This window comes from Hemitrygon akajei, chromosome 8 (assembly GCF_048418815.1).
Source record: "Hemitrygon akajei chromosome 8, sHemAka1.3, whole genome shotgun sequence".
Classification (NCBI taxonomy): Eukaryota; Metazoa; Chordata; class Chondrichthyes; order Myliobatiformes; family Dasyatidae; genus Hemitrygon; species Hemitrygon akajei.
This window is the reverse complement of record NC_133131.1, coordinates 9,481,427-9,502,038: the sequence shown is the minus strand read 5'-3', so window position 1 is coordinate 9,502,038 and position 20,612 is coordinate 9,481,427. Positions and strand designations below refer to the sequence as shown.

Below are 20,612 nucleotides of genomic sequence, written 5' to 3'. Positions count from 1 at the left end.
GTTCCTCATCATATTTCTGCATAAGAAAATGTCACGAGAGAAGAGAGAACAAGGGAAGTATAGGTTTAAGGAGGGAATTGTAAGACTGTTTTGTAGAGCAGCGATCCTGGTCATTGAGGGTGAAGTGTTGGAAATTAGGGACAAGGGGTCAAAATTGGAGGAACCCAAAAGTCTGAGGGAAGTAGGATAAAGACTTGGTGAAGATGCTTCAGAATGGTAATCACTAGTGGTAGCCATGTGTGGCAGGCATGGCATCTTCAAGTGAACAGCAGGCAACATGTTACTCTTTACAATTACAGTTGCGGGAAAGGTTGCTTTTGAGGGGGGAAAAATTTAGATGATTAATAAAAGATTGAAGTCCATAGAATTTGCCAGGATGAATGTTGTTAGGGTCTTCAATTAAAAAATAGTACATTGTGCTCAAAACAGCAGTGATTTGGGTGCAGGACTGAAGGTAGCATGGCGGCAAGGTGATGTCACGGTTAGTCTAACAATATTGCAGCGTCAGTGATCCAGGTTCAATTCTGCCACTGTCTGGAAGGAGTTTGTACGTTCTTCTCGTGACAGTGTGGGCTTCCTCCGGGTGCTCTGGATTACCACACGTTGCAAAGATGTACAGGTTAGTAGATTAATTGGTCAATTGGGTGGCGGGGGCTTGTTGGCCCACCAGGGCTGTTACCGTGCTGTGTCTCTAAATCTCAGTCTAAAAATACCCGTGCTCCATGCGCACGCTGCGCTGGTGAAGGAGCTCTAAGTCACACTGTGTTGCTTCTGCAGCCTCAGTCTAGTTAAACTTCTGTAGTCCGTCTCCAAGGCAGTAGCCTGATACATAATAAACTTCTGCTGGCACTTCTTTGAAGGCAGTTCTGAGGCTCCCCTCGGAGCTCAGCTCCACACCTGCAGTATGCAGTGCTGACGCTCAATGCTGCTGTGTATCTGATCTCAGTATATACATCCTGAGCTAAGGGATCGTGTTGGGGAGGAAGCATTAAGAAGAGGGACGCCTCACGTCTTAATAAGCTGGTAAGGAAGGCGGGCTCTGTCGTGGGCAAAGTACTGGAGAGTTTAACATCGGTAGCTGAGGGAAGGGCGCTGAGTAGGCTACGGTCAATTATGGAAAACCCTGAACATCCTCTACATAGCACCATCCAGAGACAGAGAAGCAGTTTCAGTGACAGGTTACTATCGATGCAATGCTCCTCAGACAGGATGAAGAGGTCAATTCTCCCCAATGCCATTAGGCTTTACAATTCAACCGCCAGGACTTAAGAACTTTTTAAAAGCTATTATTAATGCTTTTTGAGTTAGTGATTTAGATGCATATCATATTTTTTTACTGAGTTAAGTATTGTATGTAATTAGTTTTGCTACAACAAGTGTATGGGACATTGGAAAAAAAGTTGAATTTCCCCATGGGGATGAATAAAGTATCTATCTATCTATCTATCCATCCATCCATCCATCCATCCATCCATCCATCCATCCATCCATCCATCCATCCATCCATCCATCCATCCATCCATCCATCCATCCATCCATCCATCCATCCATCCATCCATCCATCCATCCATCCATCCATCCATCCATCCCTCCCTCCCTCCCTCCCTCCCTCCCTCCCCAGACTCCTCGCTTTACACCAGCCAGGTTTTGTTGTCCAAAGCACAGAAGGGTGAGGACTTGGTAAAGATGCTTTATCAAATTAATATGCAAGCAATTGAGGAGGCAAACAGTGTGTTGGGTTTCTTTTTATTGCCAGAAGGTTTGAATAATTTGGAACATTACATTAATTAAATGTATTATATTTTAATTTTTAATATTTTTCATAATTTTAATATTTTTGAGCTTTTTAAATGTCTTTGATCATTTGAGATGTTCCAAAATAGTTAAAATGGCCACTAGCAGGAAGCAATCAAAGAAAGTATATCAAACGTTCAATCAGAATCAGGATTAATATCACTGGCATATGTCGTGAAATTAGTTGTTACGCAGCAACAGTTCTTTGCAATACATAATAAAACTATAAATTACAGTAAAAATTATGTGTATATAGATAAATTAAATAAGTAGTGCAAAAAGAGAGAAAAAAAGTAGTGAGGTAGTGTTCACGGGTTCAGTGTCCATTTAGAAATCTGATGGCAGAGGAGAAGAAGCTGTTTCTGAATCACTGAGTGTGTGCCATCAGGCTCCTGTAACTCTGCAATTCAGGAACAGGATCTCCCCCTCTGCCATCCGATCCCTAAATGGTCATTGAATCTTTGGACACTACCTCACTTTTTAAAAAATACACAGTATTTCTGTTTTTGCATGTTTTTTCATCTATTTAATATACATAACTGATTTACTTGTTTGTTTATTATTATTTTTAAAATTTTATTTATTATTATTATTTTTTTTCTCTGCTGGATTATGTATTGCATTGAACTGCTGCTGCTAAGTTAACAAATTTCATGTCACATGCCAGTGATAATAAACCTGATTCTAATTCTGTTCAGAAATCAAATGGCAAAGGGGAAGAAGCTGTGTAACTAACTTCACATTTATATCGGTCTTTTTGCCTGAACTGGTCTGTGTTGCTTTGTGTTCTCTTCACAACTTACTTTCCTACGTAACTTTCCACCATTAGGAAATTTGGATACTTTACGTTTAGCATCTTCATCTAAGTTGTTAATATCAGTTGTAAGTAAACGAGCTTGTAGCATTAATCATTGGAGACCACTGACTGTACCCTACCAACTTGAAAATGACCTACTTATTCCTAATCTGTTTCCTGTCATTGACTATGTTAATATTTGAACTCCAATTTCTTGAGCTCTTAGCTTGTGTAAAGGTAGCACTTTATTAAGTGCCTCCATGAAATTAAAAAAAATTCTGCATTCACTCTTTTATCTACCCTGATTCAAAGCAAAAATCAGTCAGGCACTCTTTCTTTCTTCTGTTGATTCTGCCGGATCCTGATGTACTTTTTAAGTGGTCTTTTATCATTGCCTTAATGATGGATTCCAGTGTTTTTCTGGCAACTGCCTGAGTGTGGCATTGAGGAGGCGTTGTAAAACTGAAGCCATGAGGAACTACAGGGGAAAAACTCTCTTTTTTACTGGAGGCATAACACCCACAAAGAAAGACGGTTGTGGTTGTTGCAGGCCAATCATCTTAGCTTCATAACATTGCTAGAGGAGTGCCTAAGGGCAGCATCCTTGGCTTTGGCTTCTTCTTCAACAAGTTGCAGCTTTATAAAACTCTATAGTTAGGCCATGTCGGGAATATTGCATACAGTTCTGGTTGCCCCGTTATAGGAAGGATGTCAAACCGTTGGGGAGGGTGCAGAAGCAGTTTGCCATAAGATATAGGAGCAGAATTAGGCCAGTTGGCCCATCAAGTTGCTCTGCCATTTCATCATGGTTTATCAGGATGCTGCCTGGATTAGAGAGCATGTGTGATAATAAGAGGTTGGACAAACCTGGGTTGTTTCTGTGGAACAGTGGAGGCTGAGGGGAGATCTAATAGAGTTTTAGAAGATGATAAGAGGGGTAGATAGAGTAAGACAGACAGTATCTTTTTCCCCGTGTTGGAAGGTCTAATACCAGAGGGCATGCATTTAAGGTGAGAGGGGGTAATTTCAAAGGAGATGTAAGGGGCAACTTTTTTTTTACAGAGTGAACGGGTGCCTGGAATGTTCTGCCTGGGTTGGTGGGAGAGGAAGATATATTAGGGAGTTTCAAGGACTTTTAGGAGATGTTTAAATAGGCACATGAATGTGAGGAAAATGGAAGAATATGGACATCATGTAAGCAGAAGGGATTAGTTTAGTTGGGTATTTGATTGCTAATTCATTTGGTTTGACACAACATTGTGGGCCAAAAGACGTGCTCCTGTGTTCCTCAGAAAGGCAGCATCCATCGTTAAAGATCCCTGCCACCAAGGACATACCCTCTTCTCATTACTGCCATCAGAGAAGAGGTACATGAACCTGAAGACGCATTTTAGGAACAGCTTCTTCCCTTCTGCCATCAGATTTCTGAATGAATCCATGGATGCTACCCCACTATTTTTGCTCTCTTTTTGTGCTAATTTAATTATTTAAATATATATTTTATTGAAATTTATAGTATATATTATGTCCTGCACTATACTGCTGCCACAGAACAACAAATTTTACCATGTATGTCAAGGTGATAAACCTGATTCTGAATCTGCACGATGCATATTGTTGGTGTGTTGGAGCATTCTTCTCTGAATGAAGCCAACCTTGTGTGTTTCTAGTGAATGTTGCTTACCTGATGCTGTGTTCCTGTGGTACTGCTGTAAGCTGGTTTTGCATTACACCTGTGCGTACATGCATTTGTGCTTTTTGACAGTAAATTCCACTTTGATGTTGACCTTGGACCTTGAGTGCATCGCCAACCATTAGAAAACAAATGAATAATAAAAAATGTATTACTTCATACTTAGTCCCTTTGTGGTCTCTTCCTTTATCTGGGATGCTTTCTGTCTCTTCAGCTGTTTTAACACCTCAGCCATTTTCTTTTTACCCCGTCACAATTTCTCCTGCATTAACAATTTCAGTGACCCTTGATGCTTTCACTACTCATTTTCTGAAAACTTGTGGAAGCTCCTACAATTTACTGTACATTTCTTGGTAGTATACTCTCATTTTGCTTCTGTTTTTATCATGTTTTTGAATATATTCCAATTACTAATCTGAATCCTTAGTCTTGCAGATTGTTTTTTGTAAAACCGAGTGTCCTTTGATCTACTATTAAACAAATCAAGGACAGGAGTTGGCTCCATGGCCCAACAATTAGAATCATAGTCACAGAACACTGTAACATAGAAACAGGCTCTTCGGCCCATCTAGTCCATGCTGAACTATTATTCTGCCCAGTTCCATCAACCTACACTCAGGCCTGTACAAGCATCTCTTAAATGCTGAATTGTAACCCACATCTGCCACTTCTGCTGGCAGCTCATTCCACACTTTCACCACCCTCTGAATGGTTCCCTTTAAACATTCCACCTGTCACTCTTAACCCACAACCTCAACTTCTAGTTTTACCCAACCTCAGTGGAAAATGCCTGCTTGCATTTACCCTATAGATACCCATCATAATTTTGTATGCTTTATGAAATCTCCTCTCATTCTCCTACGCTCTAGGGAATAACGTCCTAGCCTGTCCAACCTTTCCCTATAACTCAGGTCCCCAAGTCCTGGCAACATGCTTGTAATTTTTTTTCTGCACTCTTTTCAATCTTATTGATGTCTTTCCTGTAGGTAGGTGACCAACACCTGCACACAGTTTTCCAAATTAGGTCCCACAACTTCAACGTGACATAACTCCTGTAAGTAGGCCGATGTGCCAAAAGCTCTGTTTATGACCCCATCTCTCTGTGATGCCACTTCCAAGGAATTTTGGATCTGTATTCCCAGATCCCCCTGTTTTAATATTACATTTTGCCCTGTCATTTAATACCTTAACTCCACATTATCAACAAGCACGTTGCTTAAGAAGAATGTCCTTCCATCCGTTTGCTTTATGAAGAATATTTCTATCTCTGCCATGGGAAAGGATTCGGTGACTCAGTTTTCCACTGCTCTTTGGGGACGTGACAAACATCTGAGAGAGAATATTTCCCCTCTTCTCTGTTGAATTGGGCACTCCCTTCTTTCTGAGCAGTAGCCACGTGTTCTGGATTCTCCTATAAATATCCTATCCACGACCACCCAGCCACGACCGTGCAGGATCTTGCATGTTTCAGTCAAGTCATCTACCACTCTCCTACCACGTCTTAGTCCAGACAGTAAGACTGAAAGACAGCTTCTTCCCGACAGCAGCCCGCTGCACCCCAGCTTGCCAGCGGCTTTTGAGTGTAATGGATTATCGAAGTCACTTGTTGCAGCAAATATGGGATTTTATTTTAATTAAACTGTACCACATGTATTGTAAATACCCGTTCTTCATGGATTGAATTAGCACTACAATCTCATTGTCTTGAGTAGTGGCAATAAAGTTCTATTCTATTCTAGCAGGTGCAAACCCATTGAGTTCAATCACTTCTCATAGGACAACCTGCCCATACCAGAAATCAATAAAGTAAGCCTTCCCTGAGCTGGGTTCCATTGAATTTGCATCCTTATTAGATAAGGAGATGAGTACTGCACATAGAACCTCACTGATGCCCCGTATGACTGAAGCACACTCTCTCTCCTTTTATGTTGAATTTCCTGACCAAGTGACTTGCTGGATCTGCATTGTATCCTTTTGCAAATTGCACACTAGGACACCTAGCTCCATCTGCATCTCAGCACTGCAATCTCTAACCGTTCAGATACACCCTGCTACCGCCCAGCACACATGTACACCCTGTCAGCTTGTTTTATTATAATAGTGCCAGTAGCATTATACTGTCTGACATAGACACGCTCATCACACCTTATGTCAATCTTCAGGCCATGCCACTCGTGGACTTGTGTTGATATTATTTTGTGACTGTAAGTGCTGGATCGTAACTATGTTTTATGATGTGACTCTGTGTACTGTGTTTTGCATCATGGCCCCAGAGGAATGATGCAAAATACATGTGTGTGGCAGAATGACTATAAACTGAACTTGAGCAACTTCCCTTACCTCTAAAAATAGATGGTTTCCCACTTTCCCACATCACCTCCATATTAAACCTAACTAACCACAATCTATTTTCTTCACGGCTTGCTTTCCAACCATATTTCATCGACAAATTTATGAACCCTACCTTTGAAACATTCAAGTCATTTGTAAAATTTGCTGTACCTGCATAGTACCCCCTGTGTTTGCTTGGCAGCACAGTGGACTCAGGGTCTGGACTATATCCATATGTACTTTGTGTGATTGTACTTCACTGATGTCCAAAATGTACGAAGATTAGGCTTCAAGCTGCAGTTGCCAAGGAGAGGCATGGAGCTGGTGCACTCCACCAGGGGGCAGTATGGTGCAGGTGTCCTGGCTGGAGTCAGTCCTGCCTCTGACCCCCATCCATGTTCACTTTGCAGAAGACAAGCTCGATTGTGGTCATCTTCAGATTTCCAATAGTGTTGGATGGTTTGAGTTAGGACTCTTTTATTGAATGGCTGTATTTGTCTACCTTATATGTGTTATGTGTGCTTTGTGCTGTGTGTGATTATTGGTACTGTGTTTAGATCCTTGACCACTGGAGTAACTTGTGTCATTGGCTTTATTCATGAGTATTCACGTATGGATGAATGACAATTAAATTGAATTGAAAAATGTTGAGGTCCATTCAATAATCTCTGTGGCATATCATATCACGGCTTGCTAATCCACTGATGCCTATACTGTTATCCAGCTGAATTTCTCTAAATTTCAGTACGTGACCTCATATACAGTGATATTTTCTTTTCCACAATAACTTTCGATGCCCCACATTTTAAGTGCCTTTGGAAATCTAAGTGTAGAACATCAACTGGTTCCTCTTTATCTTCAATACTTATTATTTCAGAGAATTTTAATGAATTAGTGAAGAAGGATTTCTTTTTTACAAAATCCTGTTGATCTTGTCTGATTAGAGTACAGGCCTGTCTTGGGGTTGAAGAACAGTGTATGAGCAACGGTGGGGGAGAGGAATGGGGCTTGTTTCGCTGTTGTTGTTCTGTTGCTTGTTGTGTTCTGTGTTTTTGCCTTCCTTGTTGTTCTGCTGAGCATGGTGGACATGCTGTGTTGGTGCCGGAATGGGTGGTGACACCTTACAGGCTGCCCCCAGCACATCCTTAGGTGTGTTGGTCGTTAACGCAAATGAAGCATTTCACCATATGTTTCAACGTACACTTGGTAAGTAAATCTGAATCCGAGTGGATTGGAGGGAAGAAAGGGGCTTGTTTTGCTGCTGTTATGTTGTTGCAGTTGTCTGATTCTGTTGTTGCGCGAATATAGACTCGTGAACCAAAGGGGATAACTTCACTTTATCATTAAAATGTTCTCACGACCTATGAAATAACTTTTAAGGACTTGTCATCTCATGTTTTCGATATTTATTGCTTATCTATTTATTATTCTTTCTTTCTTTTTGTACTTGTACAGTTTGTTGTTGTTTGCACGCTGGTTGAACACCCAAGCGGATACGGTCTTTTATTGGTTCTGTTATGGTTATTACACTATTATGGATTTATTGAGTATGTCCGCAAGAAAACGAATCTCAGGGTTGTGTGTGCCGACGTATACTGTATGTACTTTGATAATAAATTTACTTTGAATTTTGCGCTGCTTTGCTGAATATGGTGAGCATGTTATGTTGCTGTTACAATGTGTGGTCTGAAAGCGCATCGCACCAAACCTTGACGTGGAGGGGCTACAGCAGCTGAAGGGCACTTTATTTGTTACTGGAGGTATCTAATAAAGTGCTCACTCAGCATTCTTTTCCGTTGGAGCTCTTGGAATGTAACTTTAACCAATTTTAAGTTAAATAATAATGTCTAAATACATTTATTTAATCTAATTTCCCAGCTAACTATTTATGTCAATGTATTCTTCCAGTTATATGAAAACCAAAAATGTACATGGTGCCCAAGCTGTGGGTGAACCAATCGCCAATTGAATTCTCCTTGAGCACAATGCACATGCAGTGGCCACTTTATTAGGTACAGGAGTGGAACCCGGTGTGGTCTTCTGCTGCTGTAGCACATCCACTTCAAGGTTCACGTTTTGTGCATTCAGAGATGCTTCTGCACACCACTTTTGTAATGTGTGGTTATTTGAATTAATGTCACCCTCCTGTCGGCTTCATCCTGTCTGGCTGTTCGCCTCTGACCTCTATCATTTACATGACTTTTTTGCCCACAGAACTGCTGTTCGCTGGATGTTGTTTTTTCACACTGTTCTCTGTAAACTCTAGAGCCTGTTCTGCGTGAAAATCCCAGGAGATCGGCAGTTCCTGAGATACTCAAACCACCCTGTCTGGCACCAGCAATCATTCTACGGTCACAGTCACTCAGATCACATTTCTTCCCCATTCTGATGTTTGGTCAGGACAACGACTGAACCTCTTGATCATGTCTGCATGCTTTTATGCATTGTGTCTTCTACTTATGACTGTGAGTCTAAGCATAACTCGAAAGCTATTTAAGTTTGCTGATGACATCATTGTCTTTGGCCAAATCAAAGGCGACGAAGAGTCAGCGTATAGGAGGGAGATTGTTGTTGTGGCTGCGACATTTTCAGCCTCTCACTGTCAGCAAAACCAAGGAGCTAATTATTGACTTCAAGTGGAGGGAATCAGAGGCCCTTGAGTCAGTCCTCATTAGAGTATTAGAGGCTGAGAGGATCAGCAACTAAGTTCCTTGTTGTAATTATTTCAGAGGACCTGTGCTGGGCCCAGCATATAAGTGCAATTACAAAGAACGCACGGCAGTGCCTCTACTTTCTTAGAAGTTTGTGAAGATTCAGCATGTCATCTGAAACTTTGATAAACTTCTATAGCTGTGTGGTGGAGAGTATATTGACTGCTTGCATCATGACCTGGTATGGAAACACCAATACTCTTGAACAGAAAAGCCTACAAAACGTCGTGGATGTGGCCCAGCATTGAGCATATCTACATGGAGTGCTGTCGCAAGAAAGCAGCATCCATGATCGAGGACCTCCACCACTCAGGCCATGCTCTCTTCTCACTGCTGCCATCAAGAAGAAGGTACAGGAGTCTCAGGATGTACACCACCAGGTTCAGGAATAGTTATTACCCCTCAGCTATCAGAACCAGAAGGGATAATCTCACTCAACTTCACTTGCTCCATTACTGAACTGTTCCCACAAACTATGGAATCACTTTCAAGAACTCTTCATCTTATGTTTTCCATATTAATTATTTATTCATTCATTCATCTATCTATCTCCTTCCCTCCTTCCCTCTCTCCCTCCCTCCCTCCCTCTCTCTCTCTCTCCCTCTCTCCTGTTGGGTGCAATGTTTTTGTGTTTTCCATTGTGTTTCATGTATTTACTGTGAATGCCTGCAAGAAAATGAACCTCAGGTGACATATATGTACTTTGGTAATAAATTTAGTTTGAACTTTGAAAATGATTAGCTCTTTAGACATTAGCATTAATGAGCAGGTGTACAGGTTAACCAAGTAGCCACTGAGTGTATTCCAGTGATGAGAAAACTCAAAGTGTGGGTGAACCCATGGCCAACTAACATCCCCTCAACCACAATGTAGTTATCTTATTAAGTTTAAGTTTATGGACATCTGTGGATTTAAAGGATCTCACCATTGAACTTGGCATGAAATTCTTTATGTTTTGATCATGGTTCTCCAGACAATGCTTTACTTGGTGATTGCATATTATGTCTGTTTCATTATGCAAAGCCAAGTATAATATAGTCTGTTCCATGTTTATTCTATAAACTCTTTTTCTGAACCACTCTTGCCAACTTGACTTATGAAATTTAGTCCCCCTCAATTATTGCAGTACTTTGTTTCTTGTTATTCCTTGATTAAAACTCTTTCTAATGATGTGGCCACTGTTAGGAAGGCTCTTTAAGTGCTCCCACTGGTATTATCTCTCCAATGCTATTTCTTATCTCTGCCTAGACTGATTCTACTTCCTGAAGCTCTGAGCCTGGATTATGCCTGATTGTTGTATTTTTGTCATCCTGCACTCTCATTCTTCCTGTCTTTTGAGGCTTCTCAAACTCTGGAATTTTTAATAGTGATTCTGTATTGGTTCTTAAGTCAAATCCATCCATCTCTTTAGTGTCACCAACAATAAGACCAATAATTTGTGCCCCTTTAGATACTTTCCAAGAAAGCTAAACTGTTCCATGATTTCCACAGTGAAGGGAACATACAGGAGGTTCTGTCTGCCTGCTAGAGATCCCCATTTTCTTCCTTTCTCTCTCTTTTTTCTCTCTCTGTCCCTCTCACAATCACTGCTTGCCTGCTTTCCATCTTCCTCTGGTGTTCCCTGCCCACTTTCTTTCTCCTTAGGCTTCCCATCCCATGATCCTCTCCCTTCTCCAGCTCTGTATCCCTTTTGCCAATTAACTTTCCAGCTCTTAGCTTCATCCCTCCCCCTCCTGTTTTCTCCTATCATTTCAGATTTCACCCTCCCCCTCCCACTTTCAAATCTCTTACTATCTCTTCTTTCAGTTAGTCCTGACGAAGGGTCTCGGCCCGAAACGTCGACTGTACTTCTTCCTATAGATGCTGCCTGGCCTGCTGCGTTCCACCAGCATTTTGTGTGTGTTGCTTTAAGTACAGCCTCTCCTCTTGTAGGCTTATCTCCATATTGTATCAGGAAATCTTCCTGAACTCACCTAACAAACTCCACCCCATATAAACCCCTTGCTCTGGGGAGATGCCAATCAATATTGAGGAAATTAAAATCTCCCATCATAACAACCCTGTTATTATTACACCTTTCCAGAATCTGTCTCCTTAATGCAGCATGCTGTGGGGCTTGGGAATTGCAGTTATCGAGTGAAGGTAGGTTGTTTTGTATAGGGTGACATGGGACTATAGCAGTTAGCGTAACACTTTACGGATGTAAGATCGAGCTTCAATTTCTGCTGCTGTCTGTAAGGAGTTTGATTGTTCTCCTCATGACCTCGTGGGTGTCTTCTGGACGTTCTGGTTTCCTCCCACATTGCAAAGGTGTAAGATTTAGGGTTAGTAATTTGTGAGCATGTGGCACCAGAAGCACAACGACACTCGCAGTCTTCCCTCAGCAGATTTCTCATGTTTTGATGTTCTGATATGCACGTGACAAACAAAGCTAATCATTATTTCTTTAAAAACTTTTGGAGATTGACAAAGAGATGAGGCTTGGCATTTTATGAGCACACACTCTTATCTGTGTCACTACTTTGTAAATGTTACACATAGGGTTGCAAATCTTTGTCTTCCCTATAATTTAAATGTCATCTCACTGATTTGACATTTCAGATTGGATGACAGATATTCTCTTGTTGCAATCAGCAGAATTATTGCATTATCTGTGGTCATCTTTGGCAAGAAGTATCAAGCCTTGTGAACCATTCCATTGGCACTTGTGGAGTTCTATGAAGGGATCTGGGAGGAAGGAATACTTAATCACAGAGCCATTTGGAAAACTACACCATGGACGGTCCCGAGCCTGGCTGCGAAAGAAGGGTTGGGTATGGGGCCAGCAACCCATTCCGTTAAAAACCCAGAGCTACAGAAATGCCAACAGAAGCTCTAAAGACCTTGGCAGAGAAAGGATCTTTGAAGATGGGCTGCACCTGGAGACTAATTGAAAGACTGGCCCAGGACAGAGGACTCTAGTTAGCTGCTTTCAGCAGCCTCTGCCCCAGTAGTGGTGCTAGGCTTAAGAAGAAGAAGTGGAGTTATTTGGAGGATCAAAGTTTATTTAAAAAATCTCAAAGTCAAAGTAAAATATATTATCAAAGTACATATATGTTCTCATATCCTACCTTGAAATTCATTTTCTTGCAGGTACTTACAGGAAAATGAAGAACTGCAATAGAAGTTATGAAAAACTGCACTAAACTAAGACTGACAAATACCCAATGTGCAAAAGAAGACAAACTACACAAATAAAAAAAAAGTGGAAACATGAGTTGCGAAAAGTTCTTGAAAGTTAGTCTGTAGGTTGTGGAATCAGTTCGTAGTGAGTGAAATTATCCACTCTGGTTCAGCAGCCTGGTGGCTGTAGGGTAATAACTGTTCCTGAACCTGGTGGTGTGGGACCCAAGGCTTCTGTACTGCCTGCCAAATAGTAGTAGCAAGAAGAGAGCATAGATGAGATTACAAAGATTATCTGGTTGTTGAGAGCAGCATTTCTAGTGAGCTGACTAGATAGAAACCAGGATAAGAGAAAAGGCCAATTCCTTTTTAAAGAAGAAATTTTTAAAAAGTGTTGATCTATTTGCATTTGGTTCACACAGTCACACTTTCTGAATATGTTTATTTTACAAGGGAATGAACTAAATTTGAAATTAAGATTCAATTTATGAATAATGCACAAATGTTTACAGAGGTAAAATGACTGTTGTCCTTGGGAAGGCACTGAGTCTCTGTCTTGAAGCATACTGATTAATTTTGGAGATGAGGGGTTATCATACAAAGAGAGAACATAGAACACTAGAGCTCAGTACAGGCCCTTTGGCCCAAGATGTTGTGCTGACCTTTTAAACTACTCCAAGATCAACATAATGGTTCTCTTCTATATATTCCTCCATTTTACTTTCATCTATGAGCCTACCTAAGAGTTTTCCTTTCTCTTGAATTCCAATCCCTTTTGTAACAAAAGACAACATTCCATTTTGGCTTTCTAATTGCTTGTTGCGTCTGTCTATTCCATAAGTGTCCCTAATGTGTCTGCCTCTACCCCCCTACAATTTGCCTACCGACACAACCGATCAACAGACAATGCAATAGCCATTGTCCTTACCTACTGACATCTGGAGAAGGATGTTTATGTGAGAATGCTGTTCTTGGGCTACAGTTCAGCCTTCAACACCATAATTCCATCCAGGCTCAACAGGAAGCTCAGAGACCTTAGCTTGTACAGCTGTATCCTGGACTTCCTGTCAGATTGCTGGTAGGTGGTAAAAGTGGGCTCCCTCACCTTTACCCCCTGACTCTCAACACAGGAGCTCCTCAGGGCTGTGAGTTAAGTCCTCTCCTTTACTCTCTGTATACCCACAGCAGTGTCGCCACCCACAACTCTAATCTGCTAATTAAATTTGCCAACAACACTGCATTGATTGGCCTAATCTCAAAATAACGAGGTGGCCTACAGGGGAGAAGTCATCTCTCTGACTCGGTGTCAAGAAAACAACCTCTCCCTCAATATCGCAAAAAACAAAGGAGCTGATTGTGGATTACAGGAGGGATGGTGATGGGTAACCCCTATTGATATCAATGGAACTGGGGTTGAGAGGGTGAACAGCTTCAAGTTCCTGGGCATCCACATCACCGAGGACCTCACGTGGTCTGTACACACCAGCTGTGTGGTGAAAAAGGCACAACAGCGCCTCTTTCACCTCAGATGGTTGAGGAAGTTTGGTATGGGCCCCAAAATCCTAAGGACTTGCTACAGGGGCACAATTGAGAGCATCCTGACTGGCTGCATCACTGCCTGGTTTTGGAACCGTACCTCCCTCAATCGCAGGACTCTGCAGAGAGTGGTGCAGACAGCTTAGCACATCTGTATTTGTGAACTTCCCATGATTCAGGACATTTTACAAAGACAGGTGTGAAAACAGGGTCCGAAGTTATCATTAGGGACCGGAGTCACTCCAACGGTACCGCAGCATAAAAGCCAGGACCAATAGGCTCTGGGAGAGCTTCTTCCGCCAGGCCATCAGACTGATGAACTCACGCTGATTTGAGAGTATTTTTATGTTACATTTACTGTCCTATTTATTATAAATTACTATGATTGCACATTTAGATGGAGATGTAACGTAAAGATTTTTACTCCTCATGTATGTGAAGGATGTAACAAATAAAGTCAATTCATTTCACGTGGGGTAAGGCATCCCATGCACTCAGCACTCTGTGTGTAAAAAAACTTACCTCTAGTAGATAGATAGATAGATAGATAGATACTTTATTCATCCCCATGGGGAAATTCAACATTTTTTCCAATGTCCCATACACATGTTGTAGCAAAAACTCATTACATACAATACTTAACTCAGTAATAATATGATATGCATCTAAATCACTAACTCAAAAAGCATTAATAATAGCTTTAAAAAAAAGTTCTTAAGTCCTGGCAGTTGAATTGTAAAGCCTAATGGCATTGGGGAGTATTGACCTCTTCATCCTGTCTGAGGAGCATTGCATCGACAGTAACCTGTCGCTGAAACTGCTTCTCTGTCTCTGGATGGTGCTATGTAGAGGATGTTCAGGGTTTTCCATAATTGACCGTAGCCTACTCAGCGCCCTTCGCTCAGCTACCGATGTTAAACTCTCCAGTACTTTGCCCACGACAGAGCCCGCCTTCCTTATCAGCTTATTAAGACGTGAGGCGTCCTTCTTCTTAATGCTTCCTCCCCAACACGCCACCACAAAGAAGAGGGCGCTCTCAACAACTGACCTATAGAACATCTTCAGCATCTCACTGCAGACATTGAATGACGCCAACCTTCTAAGGAAGTACAGTCGACTCTGTGCCTTCCCCCCCATACTTTCCTCCAATCACTTTAAGATTATGCCCCCTTGAATTAGCCATTTTGACCTTGGGAAGAAGTCTCGGGCTTGTTGTATAAGATAGTGTCAGATTGGTGTTCACACAAGAGCATGTTTTGATATTGAGAGTGTCAAAATTCTGAGATTTGTCAGGATTGAAGCTTTGAGATACCTCCTTCAATAGGTAAATCTAGAAATGTGGGACTCTTAAGATGATTGGCTAGCTGTTTTGGACAGAAATGAGAAATATTTTATATAACAGTTTATGCAGTTTTGAGAATTCTGTGTCTCAGAAGTATGTGGACACTGTCATTGGCTGAGATTGATAGCTTTTTTGCGGCACTGAGAAAGTCAGAAGAAATCAGAATCAGGCAGGAAAGAAGTTTAACTTAGAAAAATAGTGCAATGCTATTTCAGCTCGGGGGTCTGAGTTCGGAGTTCAATTCCATCTGACAAAATCCTTACAAACTCTATAAGGATCTTGTACGTCCTTGCCATGAACATGTGGGGATACTCTGTGCTGTGGTTTCCTCATTTGGTACGTCATTCCAACGACGTACTGGTTAGTAGGTTAATAAGAAATTGTAAATCGCCCTGTGATCAGGCTAGGGTTAAATTGGTGGGAATGCTGAGTGGAGAGACTCATTGGGTCAGAAGGGCCTGCTGCAAGCTTTATCTCTAAATAAACAAAAATAAATAAAATTGTAATGCAGTTGAACAGAGTTCATGTGAATTTATGAAAGGCAAGTCTTGTTTGAATGCCTATTGGAATTCTTAGATTACATTAGATTTATTTATCACTTGGACATCAAAACATACAGTGAAATGTGTTGTTTGCATTAACACAACCTAAGGATATGCTGGGGGCAGCCCAAACGTGTCACCACACATTCTGGTGTAAACATAATGTGCCATTCCTTCAGGATGTATCTTGTAGAGTAGATGAGGGAGAACCAGGAGATGTGTAGGATTTCAGAAAGCTTTTAACAAGGTCCAACATAGGATGATGGTGAATGAGGGGAGGACACATAGAATTTGTAATATTTGGGCATGGATTTACAGTTGGTTAATAGGAATCAGAATGTAGGAGGTACGATTGGTTGGTTTGACGATAATGTGAAAATTGGTGTTGTGTTGATAATGAGGATGGTTATAGGCAACAGATTCATATTGATCAGCTTGTAAGATGGAACAGCAACAGAAGATGGAATTTAACTCAGATCCAAGAGCTGATGCAATTATATTTGTTTATTTACTAAGAGATACAGTGTGAAACAGGCCCTTACAGCCCGGTGAGCTGCACCACTCTGCAACCCCACCTATTTAACATTAACCTAATCACAGGACAATTTACAATGTCCAAATTACCTGCTAACCGGAACATCTTTAGAATGTGGGAGGAAATGAGAGCACACAAGAGGAAACCCAGGCACTCACGGGGAGAGTGTACAAATTCCTTACCGGCGGCGCCAGAATTGAATTCCGAATTGCAGAACTGTAATAGCATCTTGCTAACCTCTATGTTAACATGGTGCCCCATGGGGACTAATAAGAGTAGGATATACACTGTGTGATAGGAGCCTGGGGAACAAAGAAGATCCCTAAAAGGCGGCAGCACAGGTAGATGAAATGGTGAAGAAGTGCTTTCATTAACCAGGCTTATAGATTATAACAGCAGAGAGATAATGATGAAAATTATAAATCACTGGTGAGGTCACAGCTGGAGTACTCTGTACAGTTGTAGTCACCACATTTTAGGAAGGATGTGTGATTACATTGAAGAAGGTGCAAAAGAAATGTCCTGGGGTGATGCTTGAGATGGAGCATTCCGGCCAAGAGAAGAATTTGATCAGCTGGGTTTGTTTTCCTTGAATTGCAGATCATTTTGTATATGGTTAAGACTACGATATCCTTAGACCAGTGATGAAGGGAGTGAGTGCTTAAGGTTATGCCCAAGCTGGTGATTAAATGGTTGGCTTTAAAGATTAGTTTTATTTGTCACGCGTACGTTGAAATATCAAAACATACAGTGAACTGCAACCGACACGGTCTGAGGATTGCACTATTAATCCACAAATGGCACACTTCCGACACCAACATAGCATGCTTGCTCCTCACCGACCCGAACTGGAGTGTATTTTTTTGGAATGTGGAAGAAAACCAGAGCACCCAGAGAAAAGCAGCATAGACTGTTTCGAGCCTTCTGGAACTGTTATGCTGAGAAGTGTGCGGTTCTGAGGCATTGGGAAATATCCAGCTCGAGTTGGGACAGTGAGAATGTGGGAAAGAGGAATCAAACACTTTTTAACACACTCTCTCTCTCAGATCCTAACATTGCAAATAGATTCGGGGGTCACTTTATTAGGTACCTCCTGTAACCAATCAAGTGGCCACTGAGTGTATATTTGTGGTCTTCTGCTGCTGTAGCCCATCCACTTCAAAGTTCGACATGTTGTGCATTTGGAGATGCTCTTTTGGACATCACTGTTGAAACGCATTGTTATTTGAGTTGCTGTCACCTTTCTGTCAAATTGAACCAGTCTGGCTTCTCTCATCAACAAGGTGTTTATGCTCACAGAACTGTCGTTCACTAGTTGTTTTTTTTTTTGCTTTTTGTCCTATTCTCTGTAAACTCTAGAGAGTATTGTATGTGAAAATCCCAGGAGGTCTGCATTTTTTGAGATGCTCAAACCACCCCATCTGGCATCAACAATCATCCCACAGTCAAAGTCACTCAGGTCACATTTCTCCCCCATTCTGATGATTGATCTGAATAGCAATTGAACCTCCTGACCATGCGCATGCTTCTTATGCATGAGTTGCTGCCACCTGATTGGTTGATTACATATTTGCATTAATGAGCAGGTGTACAGGTGTGAGTAATAAAGTGGCCATTGTGTGTACATACAAAACACTGAAAGAAAACTATCCTTTTTAAAAACTCTTTCTGTCTTGTTTAGTTGCTCTGCAAATGCCTGAAGGACTCCAGATGTTTGCCTGTGCAATTGCTGATATCATAGAAAGGTAAGACAGCAACTCATTAAATTAACAGCTTAGAGCATCAAATCCACAGGGCCAGTTTGGACTTGTAAGTAATTAAGGAAGATCTGAATAGACATTCTCATGGAGAAAGTGGGACATCCGTTGCTTGGGTTTGCCTATTGTTTGGGATGATGTGTTTGGTTGGATGGTTATTTTTTCCATCAGATCTGCAGAGCAGTCATGGGTCAAGATGTTACAATTCACAGCTTGTCAATGACTCAATTTGGTTCTTAATTAGCTGAAGAAATTAAAGATAATATGCTACATGTTCGGTGTCATAAACTGCAAGAAGGATGCTCTGAATGGTTTATATTTGTCATGCTTGAACCCAGGGGACGGACTGTTACTTTCAGTTCATTTCAGGGCATTTATCGGTAAAATATAGAGGAAGGTGAGTTACTGTTTAGTGTTGCTTTTCTTGCTGCAGGAGTCTCCTTTCTTTGATGTGGGAATTTTCCAACATTGATTGAAGGCAAACATTTTGTGGAATAGCACTGGGAGAATTGGTCATTGTGAGTCTTTGAAGCCAGAGTCAAGAATTGTGGAGAATTTATTCTCTTTAGAGCATAGAAGGTTAAGAGTGTTTAAACTCATGAGCTGATGTGAGAAAAGTAAACAAGGATGAATTGTTTCAACAGAGGAGGAGTTAGTAACTGCAGCATAGAGTATTTAAGACGATTAGAGGTGACCTGAGGAAGAAAAATCCACACATTTGGATCAGGATGATGGAATCAAATTTAATTTTTCAGGCCACTTTTTCCTAAGATAAATCACTAAATATTAGAGCAAATGAAGAGGCCGTTCTTCCCACTTCATTTGGGTCTTCTCTATGAAAGCTGAAGTTTCAGGTTTTAAAGGGAGAATTCTTTCCTCTGGTGGTGCAGGTTGGGAAGGGGGCGTTCTGTAACCGGAAAACACAGATTTCAACACATTAGCAGAGAAAAAAATAATTAGAGGAAGCTGTTTTATTTTAACATGTATCAAGTTGTTATGGTTCAGAATTAACAGCAATGTAAGAGATTCTGTGGTTTACTTTCAAAGGGAGTCTCTGTATATTGAGAAAAATTGCTGGATTATAATGAAGGAGGGTGGGAGTAGAACTAGGTGCACTGTTTACTGGTGAGTCTGTATTGGCAGCTTATCATATGGTGATTAGATCAAGGTACACAATACAACAGAATGGATAAGGACTTAAACAATAAACAAACAAATCTAGGGTAGCCTAAAGGACTATAAGTTCAGGGATGGAGAGGGGAAGAGGGGAGCATGGTGGTTGCAGAACAAGCTGAAGTATTTAAATCAACATGCCCTATGGGAATAGAAGCCAGTGATCTCTGAATACAACACACAACATAAAGAGGAAGGTTCAGGTTCAGATTCCCATTCATTTACATTGAAACTGTACCATTTGTGTTAACAGCCGACACAACCTAAGGAGGTGCTGGGGGCAGCCCACAAAATGTTGCCACACATTCCAGCACCAACATAACATGCCCACAATGCTTGGCAGAACGACACAAACAGAACAACATCAACAAAACACCAGAAAAACAAGCCCCTTTCCTCCCTCACATCCACCTATAGATAGTCCTCTCACCCCAGAACGGGTCACCTCCAGGCCTCGGACTTCCAGCCTCCAGTGGGCTGGTAGACATTGGACTTCCCCAGCGGACTTGCAGATTCAGAGCTTTGGCCACCAGGTCTTGACGTTTGGACTTCCAGTTGACCTTCAGCTCTGCTATTCAGTATCGACCCTGGGACTTACCAGTGAACGAGAACTCCGAACACCAGGCCTCAAACTCTGGACTCACAGATGCCAGAAACCCAAAATTGTCAACTTTATGACCTCTAGAGGGAGGCCTTTCAGTTGTGTGATCTGCTGTGGAACGTAAGCAGGGCAAACGAGCCAGCGCTGGCTCTCGCATCCAGTGATCTGATAACTAATCTGCTGTGAGATGGATGAACATCAGACATAGGGGTTTCCTGCTGTCCTGCAGTGGCACAGTGGGATTTCAAGTGAATGAGAGGCCACAGTAGCACGGTAGCGTAGCAGTCAGCATAATGCTTTACAGTGCCAACGATCAGCAGTTGGGGTTCAATTCTCATCACTGTTTGTAAGGAGTTTGTGTGGTCTCCCAGTGACCGTGCGGGAGCTTCAGTTTCCTCCCGCATTCCAAGGACACACGGGTTAGCAGGTTAATTGTTCACATCAGTATAATTGGGCGGCCTGGGCTCATTGAGTTGAAAGGCCTGTTACTGTGCTGTGTCTCTGAATAAATCAAAAGTTGCTTATACTCGGTACTAATAACATTTTTTGCTTAAGCTCTGAGTTAGATTGTAACCCACAGCTTTGGGGTTCAGAGATAAACAAGAGTGTTCATCTCTAAACCAGAACTGAAACCATGAC

At 41.6% G+C, this 20,612-nt stretch overlaps 1 protein-coding gene across 2 annotated transcripts in view; it reads left to right on the top strand.

Moving 5' to 3' along the window:
• dph1 (diphthamide biosynthesis 1) overlaps positions 1-20,612 on the top strand; it is an 804,031-nt gene that overhangs the window by 39,002 nt on the left and 744,417 nt on the right. The window contains exons 1-2 of one of the 2 annotated variants that reach the window (XM_073053177.1): positions 12,517-12,601; positions 18,124-18,187. In XM_073053177.1, coding sequence (XP_072909278.1) covers positions 12,532-12,601; positions 18,124-18,187 — 134 coding nt within the window. In that variant the 5' untranslated portion in view covers positions 12,517-12,531. Of the gene's footprint in view, positions 1-12,516; positions 12,602-18,123; positions 18,188-20,612 lie in introns of those variants that run through there. The other variant, XM_073053176.1, reaches the window with a different exon arrangement.